At 42.2% G+C, this 17814-nt stretch overlaps 1 protein-coding gene across 3 annotated transcripts in view; it reads left to right on the forward strand.

Annotated features, from left to right (window-relative positions):
• The window catches only part of si:dkey-230p4.1 (centrosome-associated protein CEP250), a 97853-nt gene that overhangs the window by 31295 nt on the left and 48744 nt on the right, over positions 1-17814 (forward strand). For all 3 annotated transcript variants that reach the window (XM_057335243.1, XM_057335244.1, XM_057335245.1), the window contains exons 7-8: positions 9887-9993; positions 10118-10336. In XM_057335243.1, coding sequence (XP_057191226.1) covers positions 9887-9993; positions 10118-10336 — 326 coding nt within the window. The remainder of the gene's footprint in view (positions 1-9886; positions 9994-10117; positions 10337-17814) is intronic.

The raw sequence follows: 17814 nt of genomic DNA on the forward strand, positions 1-17814 counted from the left end.
CTTGCCGCACGGAAGTAAATTTCCGAATGAAAGCGTCTTTACCGGTCGGTAACTTTACTTCAGATGGAAGCGGGCTGTCTGACAGTAGCCCCGCCACTCGCGACATCCTTTGACATCATACAGTGGTGTATGATCCTTTGACATCATACAGTGGTGTATGATCCTTTGACATCGCGTGCACACAGTTCCCTGTACTAAACAACTTGTCAAAGTATGTTCTGTGCACCTTCTGAGAGAACAGTCTGCTTTTGTGGGCGGAGTTTGGAGGAGAGACGTGAACTTATGGTTGTCAGTCAGCATCAGTCAGAATTGCTTGCATTGGATGTTTTTTTTTCTCAAATCATTTAGCAAAGTAGCCTATAATAATCCAACAGTTTTAGTTCATTCGTATTTTTATCTTATAGGCCTATTGTGGAATGACAGTTTTTAATGAACTGTTTTGTTGTAGGGGTACAGAGTAACTTACATTACATTCTTTTAGCAGTCAGTTATAGGCCTAATTAATATAGGCTATTCATGAATGGAGAGGGCTCAATTTTTTGTTTGAATTTATATATTAAGTTGTATTGTATTGTATTGAAAAGGTAGGTAGGGTAGGGTAGGGTAGTCGTGGCCTAATGGTTAGAGAGTCTGACCAGAAGGTTGCCGGTTCGATCCTCAGGGATCGAACGACTGAGGTGCCCTTGAGCATGTCACCTTACACCTACTTGCTCCCCGGGATAGCTTCCCACTGCTCCGGGTGTACGTGTGTTCACCACTTGCTGTGCGTGTGTTCACTACTCTCTGGATGGGTTAAATGCAGAGGTCACATTTCGGGTATGGGTCACCATACTTGACAAATAGGTCACTTCACTTCACTTCACTTCAAAAGCAAGACAAATTATAAAAAGCACATTTTGACTATTCAGTTTGTGCAAAAACTGAATAAATAAATAGCTTAATAAATAGAAGAAATGCAAAAAAAAGATTATTCGGCCTTCGGCCAAGTGTTTCACATCATGTTCGACTTCGGCCAAGAATTTTCATTTCGGTGCATCCCTACCGGTCACTGTAGCTCACAGCATGGCAAACACATACTTTGTGCAGTTATTAGCGTGTTCTGTACAGTAATGAAAACAGGTCACACCACAACAAAATGTGCACTCACACAAATGCTCCCAAATATATTTTGAGGTGACACAGGTTCAATTTAGTGAGTATATGCGACTAAAATGGTTGCAATTTCGAGTCCAGCTCTTCATCATGCCAATTGTGTAAGGAAATTGTGCCACGAGATCTCGTCACACCCCTAGTAATTTATGACAGAATTGTAATATTTTGGATGAACTACTGTATGCCTTTAATATTAAAGAAAAAAGTTTGTGTTTATATTAAATATGTGTGTGTGGTGCTGTGTATATTTTATGTATATACAAATACACAGACATACATGTATATTAAGAAATATGTGTAATATTGCATAATATAAATTATATTTAAATGTAATTTTATATATATTTATGTAAATATTTGTTATATATACATGTTTGTGTGTGCGTTTATATATACGTATAAATATACACGGCACACACAAATATATTATATAAAAGCAAGCTTTTATTTGACAGAAGATTAATCGCGATTAATCGATTTGACAGCCTTAAAGAGTACATAACTAGGGATTTTTAAGGTCCTACTTTGGTTTATGGAGTGTCCAACAACAAGTTTATGTACATAGAAGGTGTAGAAACACTATTATTTCGTAATAATAGGCAGTTATTCTTACCTTACTTTTTGACTGACTCTCAAATGATGCGTTCTGTGATTCATCTAATCCCCTCCTTTCCGCTAGCCTAGTCTAACGCAGGGCTCTAGACTAACTTTTTGCACTGGTTGCACTGGTGCGCCTAACTTTTTTCCTTAGGTGCACCAGCACAAACGTTAGGTGCACCCAAATTTTCGACAACGTCGCATTTAACACCGCAGTTTTACCAGTTCATTTCTTTTTAAATCGCTGTCCATATAGGCAAAATTGACTTGTAAATGATTAACTAACAATCTGGTCAACATAAAGTTCTTTATTTGAAGCACAATTCTACAAGAAAGGTAACTTACTGAAAAAGTGTTGATGCTTAAAGTGCTTCACTGAACTGAAACTTAAAACATCTCAAGATAAATGGACCAGGGCTTGACATAACCTGGGAGGTTGATGGCTCCGTGTCAGAGCATTGCTTATGATTTTCGGACGGATCAGGCCTAGGGCTGTCACGATTATGAAATTTGATTGACGATTAATTGTCTAATAAATCATTGCGATTATGGCGATTTATTGTCTGTTTTAGGGCTTTGGCGATTATGACGATTAATTGTCTGTTTTTGAGCTTTGACATTTAATTCTCATTCATTTTTGATTCAGCGATTGAAACGACCATATTGTTCTGAATACAAGACTATGTTTTTTTCTTGGAAATACATCGGAAAAAATTGGGTCATCATATATTTAAGGTTTAGGCTTTTACCTGTCAATAATACAACCACCAAATACTTGTAAATGAAGTAAATTGATCAGGTGTGAATTGAAGCCACCATTAAAATTTGATTTCAAATTTTTTCTCACTTGCAAGACTACAGTAAAATTTTACTTGTGTGTTAATGAAATTTTGGTAGACTGGTTTTCACACTGAGATTTGCTTAAATAATATTAAATTGTACTGCAGGTAATTTGTATATGTTTTAGTTTTTTTTTTTTAGTGATTGTGTTGTGGCGGTACATTTTACAAGTATTACCATGCTTTAGTAACAATATATACACTAAAATATGCAATATGCAGATACACTACAGGTCCCCCTAGTGTCTTCTATAGAGATGTGCGATAATTGCGATGATCCAAAATCATCGCGATGAGGTCAAACAATCGCGATGAGACGATTATTTAATAATCGTGACAGCCCTAATCAGGCCTTAACTTAACATTATTCACGAAAAAGTTGTCAATCGTTCTTTTCATCTTCTCTCATACATACACTGTTTAACTGACGGGCCTATAGGCTCCTCCCCTCTCTGTTTAACTGACTGGCCTATAGGCTCCTCCCCTCTCTGTCTGACTGCAGCACACGCATTTACACACAAACACACCAGAGGTTGCGCTAGACTTTTTTATTGTCCGTCATTTTGACTAACAGGCTCGTCAAAAATCCGTCATAATCTATTATTACCCGTCACTATGGTGCAAGGTGGCGTTAGGTGGTAATTAGTATGTTCGTGACGTCATCACGCTGTACGTGCGTCTCGGAACTTGTTGTATTTTAATACAACTGAATGCTCAATAAAGCCATTGTTGTTTATATTCATCTATATATTTAATGTTTATGTTCATATGTGATTCGATCTGGGAAAACCCAACACATGGTGCAAATTTATATATTACAGTTTTTGATACCAAGCCCTTTTCAAATCAGTTTTTATTTTGCTCATTGTACGTATATAACAAAAGTTATGGCTGAGGTCGGCTGAAGCACTATGATTTTCAGGAACGGAATTTGGAGAAAAACGGGTTTAAAGTGATGAAAATAAAAGCACAACAGTCCAGTATCACAAGTAAAAGTCACTTTGGAGTAGTAAAAGACTTACTCTAATAACAATTTAATAAAAAAACATTTCCTAGTGTTGAAGTCTAAAAATACTGTACAAAACCGTTTGAATAAAACGAATGTACGGAAAATGGTGCGGGCACACTTAAAGGACGAGAGCTCTGCCGTTATCACTACACGAGGAAACTAGCAAACATTACGGACAACAACTAATAAGCAGTGAAGCAAGTTTTACCTTGTTTATCATGTGCATAGTGTCTGGACTTTTGATCATCCCTTGTATGTTTTGCGATCGGTTAACTCCCGGTGCTGCAGACGGGGAGCTCCGCCATCTCACGAAAACATTGTATGAAAAAAACTTTGCATGCCGTAGTTTACACAGGACTGGCAGGAAATGTGCATTGATACTCCTTCATTCTTCATGTTATGTGGTTTACTTTGATAGGTGAACTGTCTTTCCCGCATCTCAGCGCGACATCCGACGGGTTTTCTCAGATCGCATCACATATGTCTAGTCCAGTGGTCACCAACCCTGTTCCTGGAGATCGACCGTCCTGCAGACTGCAGCTCCAACCCTGCTTCAGCACACCTGTCTGTAATTATCAAGCAAACCCGAACACCTTGATTAGATAGTTCAGGTGTGTTTGATTGGGGTTAGAGCTGAAATCTTCAGGACGGTCGATCTCCAGGAGCAGGGTTGGTGACCACTGGTCTAGTCAGTAACAATGACGGGTGAAAACACGCACGTCCCTTCCCGAGCAGATCACGCTCTATTGAAGGGAAATGGGGAGTTATAAATTGCCCTCATTGCAATCCGTCAAAATAGCTGACGGACGGACGGACGGCCTTCAGATTTTTCCGTCACTGGTAAACATTTTTTGTCAATGACAGAGAATTTTCGGTTAACACGACCTCTGGTACACACACTTACAGGAAAATCTGGACCACGGCCAATCAGAGGGGCGGTCCGCCCTTCACTATCTCTGATTGGTTTAGACCACGATATGGGCCTAATGTGTGTCTGTTGTTGAATCACAGGGAGACTTTCAGAGTCGCGGAGACTTTTTTTCTCCCTCGAAGGCTGGTCGCACCGGTGCGACCTCAGATTTTTCTTAGTCGCACCATTGAGAAATAAGTCGCATGTGCGACAAATTGGTTGCACTCGAGAGCCCTGTAATGATTGTGTCAGATGTGTATCTGATGTGATTGGTATCCGATGAGGTCACGAGTTACAGTGTTTGGGGAGAAGAGTGAAGTTTTCGCGGGCAGTCCTAGCAAAACGTAGGCGGGGACTACACTGCGTTCCAAATTATTATGCAAATTGGATTTAAGTGTCGTAAACATTTAATTTTATATTGTTCAATTAAACTTATGGATGGTATTGTGTCTCAGTGCTCTTTGGATCACTGAAATCAATCTCAGACACCTGTGATAAGTAGTTTGCCAGGTGAGCCCAATTAAAGGAAAACTACTTAAGAAGGACGTTCCACATTATTAAGCAGGCCACAGGTTTCAAGCAATATGGGAAAGAAAAAGGATCTGTCTGCTGCCGAAAAGCGTCAAATAGTGCAATGTCTTGGACAAGGTATGAAAACATTAGATATTTCACGAAAACTTAAGCGAGATCATCGTACTGTGAAGAGATTTGTGGCTGATTCAGAGCACAGAAGGGTTCGTGCAGATAAAGGCAGAATGAGGAAGGTTTCTTCCAGACAAATTCATCGGATTAAGAGAGCAGCTGCAAAAATGCCATTGCAAAGCAGCAAACAGGTATTTGAAGCTGCTGGTGCCTCGGGAGTCCCGAAAACCTCAAGGTGTAGGATCCTCCAGATGCTTGCAGTTGTGCATAAACCTACTATTCGGCCACCCCTAACCAATGCTCACAAGCAGAAACGGTTGCAGTGGGCCCACACATACATGAAGACTAATTTTCAAACAGTCTTGTTTACTGATGAGTGCCGTGCAACCCTGGATGGTCCAGATGGATGGAGTAGTGGATGGTTGGTGGATGGCCACCATGTCCCAACAAGGCTGCGACGTCAGCAAGGAGGTGGCGGAGTCATGTTTTGGGCTGGAATCATGGGGAGACAGCTGGTGGGCCCCTTTAGGGTCCCTGAAGGTGTGAAAATGAACTCTGCAAGGTATGTAGAGTTTCTGACTGAGCACTTTCTTCCATGGTACAAAAAGAAGAACCATGCCTTCCGTAGCAAAATCATCTTCATGCATGACAATGCACCATCTCATGCTGCAAAGAATACCTCTGTGTCATTGGCTGCTATGGGCATAAAAGGAGAGAAACTCATGGTGTGGCCACCATCCTCCCCTGACCTCAACCCTATTGAGAACCTTTGGAGCATCCTCAAGCGAAAGATCTATGATGGTGGGAGGCAGTTAGCATCAAAACAGCAGCTCTGGGAGGCTATTCTGACATCCTGCAAAGAAATTCAATCAGAAACTATCGAAAAACTCACAAGTTCAATGGATGCAAGAATTGTGAAGGTGATATCAAAGAAGGGGTCCTATGTTAACATGTAACTTGCCCTGTTAGGATGTTTTTGATTGAAATAGCTTTTGATTTCAGTAAATATGACCTCCTAATGCAGCAAATTCAACAAATGACCATTTTCAGTTTTTTACAACCTATGAAATGTTTTCAAACTCTGTTGTGCATAATAATTTGGAACAGTGCATTTTGAGTTTTTCATTTTTTAAATAAATACTGTTGTCAGTGGGAGGTTTGTTCAATAAAATTCCAAATGTACCCTAACTGTTGATTACTTGAAAATTATACTGACTGTCATTTGCATCGACAAATTAGGAAAACCAGAGAAAGATATCATTTGCATAATAATTTGGAACGCAGTGTATATGTAGTGACGTAAATCCGCGGCGGTTTGCGAATCGGACTAGGGGCGACTCGTTTGCGTGATTCAGAGTCGACTCCCTTTTTTCCAAGCCAATAACTTTGTTATTCATTCACCTTCGGATTTACAACTTGGCAGACTGCTTACTTTCAAACACGCCAACATTGCACACTGCATGAAATGTGATTTTCATGATCTCATGATATGTACTCTTTAACATTTTGTCACCTTGGAATTTTTAGGGTTTATCTGACATTTTTGTCAAAATTGAATTATTCACATATTCTTATTTTGAGACAACCTGTTTACGTTCTATGACGTTTGTCTTTAAGTTGTGTATATTTGGGATCTTTCTTAGAAAACAAAAAAATCTTTGAAGCTCAATATCTCAAACTGCTCATAATGCATATTCAGGTGCTGGTCATATAATTAGAATATCATCAAAAAGTTGATTTATTTCACTAATTCCATTCAAAAAGTGAAACTTGTATATTATATTCATTCATTACACACAGACTGATATATTTCAAATGTTTATTTCTTTTCATTTTGATGATTATAACTGACAACTAATGAAAACCCCAAATTCAGTATCTCAGAAAATTAGAATATTGTGAAAAGGTTCAATATAGAAAACACCTGGTACCACACTCTAATGAGCTAATTAACTCAAAACACCTGCAAAGGCCTTTAAATGGTCTCTCTGTCTAGTTCTGTAGGCTACACAATCATGGGGAAGACTGCTGACTTGACAGTTGTCCAAAAGACGACCATTGACACCTTGCACAAGGAGGGCAAGACACAAAAGGTCATTGCAAAAGAGGCTGGCTGTTCACAGAGCTCTGTGTCCAAGCACATTAATAGAGAGGCGAAGGGAAGGAAAAGATGTGGTAGAAAAAGTGTACAAGCAATAGGGATAACCGCACCCTGGAGAGGATTGTGAAACAAAACCCATTCAAAAATGTAGGGGAGATTCACAAAGAATGGACTGCAGCTGGAGTCAAGTGCTTCAAGAACCACTACGCACAGACGTATGCAAGACATGGGTTTCAGCTGTCGCATTCCTTGTGTCAAGCCATTCTTGAACAACAGACAGCGTCAGAAGCGTCTCGCCTGGGCTAAAGACAAGAAGGACTGGGCCTGGTTGCATAAAGCACCTTAAGTTTTTCCCTTAAGTATGACACTTAAGGGGTGATTTTCCTTTACCAAAGACAATTGGAGAATAACTTAAGTAAAACTTAAGGTATACTTAAGGACACACTTAAGGGAAAATTACACTTAAGGTGCTTTATGCAACCGGGCCCTGGACTGCTGCTGAGCAGTGTTAATTTTGTTGACGAAAACTATGACGAAAAAGCATTCGTTAACGACATGTTTTCACTGACGAAAACGAGACCATAACTAAATAAAAATGAATGCATGATAACGAAAACTGTAATAAAAATATACTGACATTTACGTCAACTAATAAAAACGAGAAGAAAATATTCTTGTCCCACCTGGCGGACATCAGTTTGCGCGCATGTGCTTTTACCGCATGTGCCGGTAAAACGCCGCAAACTTGAAGCGCGACTGCAGGCGAGTCACCCCGAAACACATTACGAAGGCAGCACAAAGGTTTTTATACGCCTTTATTAACTTAACACGAGCTGCTGCATAACGTGAAATGCAACATAAAGTCAGCAAAAAGAAACCAGCGCTGTCCTCTACTGATTATAGAAGTGATGAAGTGAGTCAAACTGTACATTCCAACCAAATTTGTAACATGACTAAAGAAATGTAATACAGTTTATATAATATGTCTTTTTGAAAGCTATTTCTCATTCATTGCTGTATCAAGCAAAGACAGTGCAGCTCTTTCTTGAAAGAGGCATGTCATGAGCCAATAGCCTTTGAGTGTGAGCCCTGTCAGAGCATTTCATTAATTGAATGAACTGAATGAATACGCCCTAGTTAACGAGTCAATTGAGTCAATTGAGTCAAATGGGATTGAATGAACTGGAACATGTCGTTCATGGTCTAATATTCTGTGTTCCAACAATGCAAATCTAGTTACTGAACTTTTCTGAAAAATAAAGGTAATGATCTGGTTTAATTTCTTTCTAAGGTGAAGTAAATTATGTCAAAACAGTTGAATCTTTGTATGGAACATTTAATTACGCCAAGTAAATGATTTAAACCATTTAGATTTTAGTAGACTAAATATAATGTATATTTATTCAACTAAAATGTTTTTCATATTTCGTCGACTAAAACTAGACTAAAACTAAAATGATGGGGTTGACTAAAATGTGACTAAAACTAAATTGCATTTTCGTCAAAAGACTATGACTAAAACTAAATCAAAATTTGCTGTCAAAATTAACACTGCTGCTGAGTGGTCCAAAGTTATGTTCTCTGATGAAAGTAAAGTTTGCATTTCCTTTGGAAATCAGGGTCCCAGAGTCTGGAGGAAGAGAGGCACAGAATCCACGTTGCTTGAGGTCCAGTGTAAAGTTTCCACAGTCAGTGATGGTTTGGGGTGCCATGTCATCTGCTGGTGTTGGTCCAATGTGTTTTCTGAGGTCCAAGGTCAACGCAGCCATATACCAGGAGTATTTTTAGAGCACTTCATGCTTCCAGCTGCTGACCAACTTTATGGAGATGCAGATTTCATTTTCCAACAGGACTTGGCACCTGCACACAGTGCCAAAGCTACCAGTACCTGGTTTAAGGACCATGGTATCCCTGTTCTTAATTGGCCAGCAAACTCGACTGACCTTAACCCCATAGAAAATCTATGGGGTATTGTGAAGAGGAAGATGCGATATGCCAGACCCAACAATGCAGAAGAGCTGAAGGCCACTATCAGAGCAACCTGGGCTCTCATAACACCTGAGCAGTGCCACAGACTGATCGACTCCATTCCATGCCGCATTGCTGCAGTAATTCAGGCAAAAGGAACCCCAACTAAGTATTGAGTGCTGTACATGCTCATACTTTTCATGTTCATACTTTTCAGTTGGCCAAGATTTCTGAAAATCCTTTCTTTGTATTGGTCTTAAGCAATATTCTGATTTTCTGAGATACTGAATTTGGGATTTTCATTAGTTGTCAGTTATAATCATCAAAATTAAAAGAAATAAACATTTGAAATATATTAGTCTGTGTGTAATGAATGAATATAATATACAAGTTTCACTTTTTGAATGGAATTAGCGAAATAAATCAACTTTTTGATGATATTCTAATTATATGACCAGCACCTGTATAACTTATAATTCCAAGGCGGCGATTTATACATTTGATTGTTGCTTATTTTCAAAGTGACTTGCAGTGCATTAAAGGTATACTTTTTTATCATTGTGTTGCTACCATAACGTTCTACCAACTGAGCTACAGGAACTCCATGAGAAGGGCAACTGAGTTTCTCTATGGTGTAGCCTGTTTGTTAATAGTAACTGTGGATATAGTCTCTGACAGGTCACATAGGAAAAGAGCAGACCAGGCTGATGACTCTCTGGGGACGTGTGGTCACACTCAAACGCCAGTGTCACTCTCTGAAGACTTCTACTGACAAGTGTGTATCCAAATATATCCCAAAATTAAAAATGTCAGTGTAACTGTGTCATAGAAACGACATCATTCTCAATGAAATACACATTTCTCCAGTAAGAGTGTTGGTCATGTGTTGTGTTCTGCAGGGATCTGTGGGAGCTGAGAGCTGAAGTTTCTCGTGTCTCGTCTTCTCTCCTCTCTGTGTGGACTTCTGCTCAGTCGGCCCTCACCCTGCCCCTCGACTCCACTGCAGCACATCCACTCTCCTCCACACAGGGACCGCTCTCGCTAGATGATCTGGAACATGATCGGTCAAATGAATTAAAAGTAGACCTCCAGTCAGAGACCCTAGAACTCAGAAACAGGTATGAGGATCAGGGCAGTGTGATAAAGCTCAAATGTGTGATTTATGTTTTTGCTTTAAATAAAAGGGTTTTTTTTCAATCAGGAAAGTATAATTTCAATCAAACAGCCAGATTCAACCTATTAGATGCAAGATTTAAAACACACTATTTGTTTCCATTTTCATGGGCCATTATAAAAAATAGTAATATCAATGATTATGACATAAGTTTTATTAAAACATTTGTGACCCTGGACAATTTTCAAAATTGAGATTTATACCAGAGGTCGCGTTAACCGAAAATTCTCCGTCATTAACAGATTTTTGGTAGCATCCAATCATTTCCTTTCTTCAGAACGTGATCTTAGGGACGCGTACGTTTCCTATTCATTACTCATGAACGCCTCGCCTCGTCCATTCAGGAAAACCCACGGAGGATCAGTGGAGACTCACAGTGCGGAGCCAGGGGCGTGTATAAACAAGGCGATTGTGACGGCCCGCCACCGTCTAATTTGTTTCGTCATAGTTTCAAAACGAACTGAAAATCTTATTGCACTTTTTATAATAACACAGCAATCTCTAACGTTGTTTGTGGACCTGATTCTGCAAAGCATGCATCTGTCATGCAACCCGGTCTCATCAATCTGCTTATAAATAACACAAGTTTACGCTTTCCGATTGCGTGTAATCAGACCCTCTCGTCGCGTGCTCTCATACACACAGGCGTGCAAAAACCAGTGGTGCAGTGTTTACAGACTTTTTTCCTTCAGAGAGTGATAGTGACTAGCTTCATTTTGGATAAACCTTAACTTTCAGTGAGTGGAAAAATGTCTCTCTCCGTCTTCATTTATGATCATTGTTGGGAGTAATGCGTTACAAAAGTAATGCATTACAGTAACATTACTTTTTGCTGTTACGCAGTAGTGTGAGGCATTACTAATCAATTTTCAGTAATATTTTACTCGGTACATGTTCAGTAATGCTTGCGTTACAACAAACTTTTCGCCCGAGAGACATTAACAAATCAAAGATCCCACAAGTAAGTTTATTTCCTGTTCGTGAATAGACGCGTGTGGTGTATTTCATCTCCCTCTGGCTGGTCGAACTATTTTGTATTGTAACGCGGCATGATTTCAGTCTCTGAGCTAAAGGTTCGAGGCTATTGGCCTCGCCCGGTTCGCTGTAAGCGCCAGTGTTGCCAGGGTCGCGATTTTCCCGCACAATTGGGCTATTTTGAAAATGCAGTTGCGGGAAAAATTATGGAGCTGCGGGGTTGCAGGTTTTTGGGCTCCTTTCATAATGTACTGCGGCCGCCAAAATGTTTATTTATCTTCTAAGGATAAATGTTAATTGATGCGATTCTTAATGTGTATTCATACTCCGATGAATACCTGGCAACTCCAGGACCGGGACCCGTTCTCGAAAGTGTGGGGAACGAGCGTCTGACAGGCAGGCTACAGTACAGGGAGGGATGCGGGAGCTCAGCTCAACCAAAGAGGAAAATGTAGCGGTGGTATTAGACAATGCATCCGAATTATGTTTTTACCAGTGTTTGATAAGGTGCATGTCACGTTGCACAATGAAAGAGATCACGCGTGAGTGTACAACAGTTGATTCTTCCGGCTGCCAAATATCACGTTTGAGCAGGTATACGCAGTCTAGAACAACTAAAACATTGACGTGCTTGTACACATTATACATATGCAATAAATTTAACCATGCTTATTTCTTAAGCAAGTTTTTGCATGTCTTACGAAGCAAAAACACGTTTCTCGTCCATTTCCGTGCGTGGCCTCGAGCACACATGGGATCTTTTTTAAAGGGACACTCTGTTATGGATTACTCACCCTCTAGTTGTTCCAAACCTGCATACATTTCTTTGTTCGGTTGAACACAAAGATATTTGGTAGAATGTTAGCAACTGAAAATTCTTTGGCATCATTGACTACCATAGCAGAAAAAAATATAATGTTAGTCAAAGGTGACCCAGAATTGTTTGCTTTCCTAAATCCCCCAAAACATATTTTGAGTTCATCAGAACAAAAAATATATACAATACCTAGGAAACCATTCAGATAAGTAAATATAGCAATAGAAACGTTTTTTGGCAGTTGTTAACTTTGATTTGACACCGGAAAATAATTGGGCTAGTTTTCATTCCTTTTGGGCGGATTTTGAGGGGTCAGTGGGCTGCTTTCAGGACGCTAGTTAGCAAGATCCCTGTGACCAGCAGCAATGACAAGGTAAGCTAAGGTTTACATGATGACCAGCTAGAATTCTATATAATCTAGTTCAGTGATGAGAGGGGACTATTTTGTATTTAAATACCTTAGAAAAAAATTAATTGTATTTTGTATTTAAATGTGTTTAAACTTAGTATTTTGGTATTTTCAAACTGAAATACTTTTTGCCAATCAACCTCCTTATTAGACTGCATGGATGGGCAGTGTATTCAAACACATCCATTTGAAATACAAAATACTATTATTTTGTAATAGTATTTTGAATTTAAATGCATTTAATCTAGTATTTATTTGTGTATAGCCTAGTTAATTCAAGAAATCAGCAGTCTAATAAAGAGGTTGATTGGCAAAAAGTATTTTGTATTTTGAAAATACAAAAATACGAAGACATTTTGTCATTTTAGAATGTTAAGTTCTACTTCTGTAGTTATTTTGGTGAAATGGTGAGTAATACAGGAGTCATGTAACGTATTACAATTCTGAGACAGTAATATTGTAAGTTAAGGGATTACTTTTAAATAACAGTAACAAGTAATCTGTAATGTATTACAGTTTGGAAGTAACTTGCACAACACTGTTCATGACCTAACAGCAGCTTAATGTTAATTGTAAGTGAATAAATGAATGATTACAAAACAAGCACGTACAAGCACCTGTCATTGTTACTGACTGGACATATGAACATTTGTCTGTAATTAGTATTCTATGTCAATGACATAAATGACAACACAAACATTAAATATGTAAACGACGTCGGCTTTATTGGGCATTAAAATACAGTATGTGTCAAAGAACGCGTACGTCGCGATGATGTCACAAACATGCTAATTAGCACGTAATATCACCTTGCACCATAGTGACAGGTAAAAATAGATTATGACGGATTTTTTACGATCCTTTCCGTCAAAATGACGGACAATGAAAAAGTCTAACGCAACCTCTGAAGCTGAATAAATGTGACCCTGGACAACCAGGGGCGGAGCCAGGGGGTGGCCAATGGTGGCCAAGGCCACCATAAATTAATCTTTGGCCACCCCCCCGTACCCCCACCACCGCTTTGCCGGCAACTTTTTTGCTGAACCATTTCTGTACACAGTTGTTCCCATATGGACGCATTTCAACAGCGCACCTCAAACAAGTACTTCTCCACCCAAACTGAAGGTGGCGGTAATACACTCAACTTGAATTTCAACCACCAACACAATTACAGAAGAAAAACAAGTAGTGTTGTTGTTGTTCGCGTGTGCTCCAACGGACTTTGCGCGTGCAGTAGAAGGACTGTCTGTTTCCCGCCGTGAGAGAAGAGGTCACAGGTAAGTTAACAAGAAGAATTAAGTTTATTCACTATGTTTGAAATGTTTCTTGTCTTAATGTATGTATATTATGGCTGGCGTGCTGAAGTTGAAACAGACATGGTAAAGTTTGCTAAGTTAATTTAGGCTGTTAACTTAGCAGTATGAAAGTCGCAAGCTATAAACAGTTTCACTGTGTCAGTGTCATTTAAAAGAGCATTGTAGAAGGCCATTAAAAGTAAAGTCAACTTTCAGTGCTGATTTAGCTTAATGGTGGTGGTCTGTCTGTGTCATATCCTTGAAAGATAATTAAAATGTTTTGTTGGCAGTTGGCAGCCAAATGATAATATTGTCAGGGTTCTGGTAGACGGAGAGCACACCACGGAGGTAGATAAGAAAAAGGAGTTTATTTCAAAAACAGGAATATCCAAAAACAGGTAAGTATTTCAAAAACGGGAATATCCAAAAACAGGTAAGTATTACAAAAACAGGAATATCCAAAAACAGGTAAGTATTACAAAAACAGGAATATCCAAAAACAGGTAAGTATTTCAAAAAACAGGAATATCCAAAAACAGGTAAGTATTTCAAAAACAGGAATATCCAAAAACAGGTAAGTATTTCAAAAACAGGTAAGTATACTTATCGGGGTAAAGAATTGCAGTGAAGACAACAAGACTGAACAGGGAAGAACAAAAAGGTGCAAACTTAAATAGAATCCTGATGATGTGATGCAGGTGTGGACTAATCAAAAATGGTGGATGTGCGGTGCATGCTGGGAAACTGAGTTCAGAACTCCGGGGAGAGGGAACGGGTGAAGCGAGCTGGCGGTGACGACATGGGGGGCGTGGCCGGTGGTGCTGAAACCGTTACAGTACCCCCTCCTCCATGGTCCGCTCCAGCGGACCTACCAGGGTGACGGGGTCGACCTCGAAGTCGAGGACCCGGACGTTCAGGATGGGTTTGGTGGAACTCTCGTAGGAGTGCTTGGTCTAGAATGTCAATCCGTGGTACCCAGGATTGTTCTTCAGGTCCGTAGCCCTCCCAGTTGATTAGGTACTCGAGGTGACCTCCCCGTCTCCTGGAGTCCATGATCTCCTCTACCCTGAAGATCTGTTGGGCGGCGTCCAGAGGTGGTGGAGGAGGAGGCAGATCTGTTGTTACAGCAGGGTCTGTAGAGGAAACAGAAACAGGAGTAATAAAGGGTTTGAGAAGGGAAACGTGAAAGGAGGGGGAGATCCGGTAGTGTTTGGGCAGCTGGAGGCGGAAGGTGACGGGATTGATCTGTCGAGTGATGAGGAATGGTCCGATGTATTTGGGACTCAGCTTCCGGCAGGGTTGTCGCAGGCGTAAGTCCCTTGTGGACAACCAGACCCGTTGCCCTGGAGCATACTGGGGGTTTGGGGATCTTCGGGCGTCCGCATGGAGCTTCTGCCTGCGGATAGCCTGCTGGAGGTGGTGGTGAGCTGAGTCCCAGACCCTCTCGCTCTCCCGAAACCAGTGATCGACAGCTGGCACCGATGAGGGTTCTCCAGACCAGGGGAACAGGGGAGGTTGATATCCTAGGATACACTGAAACGGGGTGAGACCGGTTGAGGTCTGTCGAAGGGAGTTTTGGGCGTACTCCGCCCAGGGTAGGAAACGGTGCCAGCTGTGTTGGTGAGTATGGCAGTATGATCTCAGGTACCTCCCGATGTCCTGTATCTTCCGCTCAGCCTGGCCGTTCGCCTGAGGGTGATATCCGGAGGTCAAGCTCACCGAGATGTTCAGTATTCCGAAGAAGGCCTTCCAGACCCGGGAGATGAATTGGGGACCCCTGTCTGACACAACGTCTTCAGGAAGGCCCGTAATTGCGAAACACATGGGTAAACAGGGCCTCAGCCGTCTCTAGTGCAGTGGGGAGCTGAGTGAGGGGAATCAACTTGCATGCTTTGGAGAACCTATCCACTGCCACCAGGATACAGGTGAATGTGTCAGACAGGGGCAGGTCGTGATAAAGTCCACTGCGAGGTGAGACCACGGTCGTTGGGGTATGGGCAATGGGAGTAGTTTTCCCTCCGGCAGGCGACGTGGTGTCTTTGCGATGGCACAGACTGAGCATCCTTTGACGAATCGGGCGATGTCCTGAGTCATCCCAGGCCACCAGTATCGGGCGGAGATGAGCGAGAGGGTGCGCTGTCTGCCTGGGTGTCCTGATCCCGGAACAGAATGAGCAGAGTCCACGAGGGTAGTGCGGAGCTCGGGTGGCACAAAGATCCTACCCTCGGGACCTCCCGGCGGAGTAGGGTGTTGGAGTTCAGCGATGTCCCGGTCGAGGGCCCACTGGATGGGGCAGACGAACAGGGCTGGAGGAAGCACTGGTTCAGGTTCGGTTAAATCTGGGGTGACGTAGTGTTGTCTGGAGAGAGCATCAGCTTTGCCATTTTGCGAGCCAGGTCGGTAAGTCACTTTGAAGTCGAACCGTGAGAAGAAGAGTGCCCAACGGGCCTGACGAGAATTCAGCCTCCGGGCCTTTTTGAGGTACTCCAGGTTACGGTGATCGGTGATCACGGTGAAGGGATAGTTTGCGCCCTCCAGCCAGTGTCGCCATTCTTCCAGAGCCAGTTTGATGGCTAGGAGCTCTTTATTCCCGATGTCGTAGTTTAACTCCGCCGGGGATAGCTTGCGGGAGAAGTAGGCACATGGATGGAGTCTAGGAGGCTTCCCCTGCCGCTGAGAGAGCACCGCTCCTACCCCGGTCGAAGAGGCATCCACTTCCACGAGAAAAGGCAGGTCTGGGTCGGGTAGAAGTAGGGTAGGAGCAGTACAGAAGGCTTGCTTCATCTGGTCAAAAGCTTTGAGAGCTTCGGGATTCCAGGACAGGGATCTCGAGCCTTTTCCAGTCATGGCGGTGAGGGGAGCTGCAATAGAGCTGAATCCAGCGATGAAGCGCCGGTAGAAATTAGCAAATCCTAAAACCGCTGCATCTCCCTCACCGTATGGGGTTGTGACCAGTTCTGGACCGCCTCCACCTTCCCCTGATCCATGGTAACTTGGTTGAAAGAAGATGATATAACCCAGAAATTGTATGGTGGATTGGTGAAACTGGCATTTCTCGAGTTTCAGGTATAGTTTATGTTGGCGTAGGCGTTGGAGGACGATGGAGACATGGGTAACGTGAGCGGTCGAGAGCGGGAGTAAATAAGATATCGTCGAGGTAAATTATAACGAATTTCCCCAGCAGGTCCCGGAAGATCTCATTCATAAAGCTCTGGAACACTGCTGGGGCGTTCACCAAGCCGAAGGGCATGACCTTATATTCGTAATGACCGTTGGGAGTCACAAAGGCCGTTTTCCATTCGTCACCTGGGCGAATCCGAATCAGTTGTAGGCGCTTCTTAGATCCAGCTTGGTGAACAATGTGGCATGGCGTAACTGTTCCAGGGCGGCAGGTATCAGGGGAAGAGGATAGGCGAAGCGCTTGGTGTGACGATTGAGAACCCGATAGTCTATGCAGGGACGAAGACCTCCATCCTTTTTCCCTACGAAGAAGAAGCTTGACGCGGCAGGGGAGACAGACGGTCGGATGAAACCTTGTTGTAATGCCTCCTCGATATACTCCTCCATGGCCTTCTGCTCCGGGATGGACAAGGAATAGATCTTTCCTTTGGGCATTGTGGCCCCAGGCAGCAGCTCAATGGCGCAGTCCCATGGCCGGTGAGGAGGCAGCTCCGTAGCCCTCAGCTTGGAGAAGACGTCCTGGAACGACCGATAATCTACGGGAACCTCCCCGGAGTTGAGGACCTCAGGACTCTCGACGGTAGTGGCTAGGATGGGTAGTACCGGTTTTAGGAAAGTTTCCTCCTTGATCGGGACCCTGGTGTTGGCGGGGCGACCCGCCCATCCGGATATGATGCCAGTGCGCCAGTCCACGATAGGTTGACGTTCCATCAGCCAGGGTCGTCCCAGGACGATATCGGAGGTGG

The sequence above is a fragment of the Triplophysa rosa genome, linkage group LG6 (genome assembly GCF_024868665.1).
Source record: "Triplophysa rosa linkage group LG6, Trosa_1v2, whole genome shotgun sequence".
NCBI lineage: Eukaryota > Metazoa > Chordata > Actinopteri > Cypriniformes > Nemacheilidae > Triplophysa > Triplophysa rosa.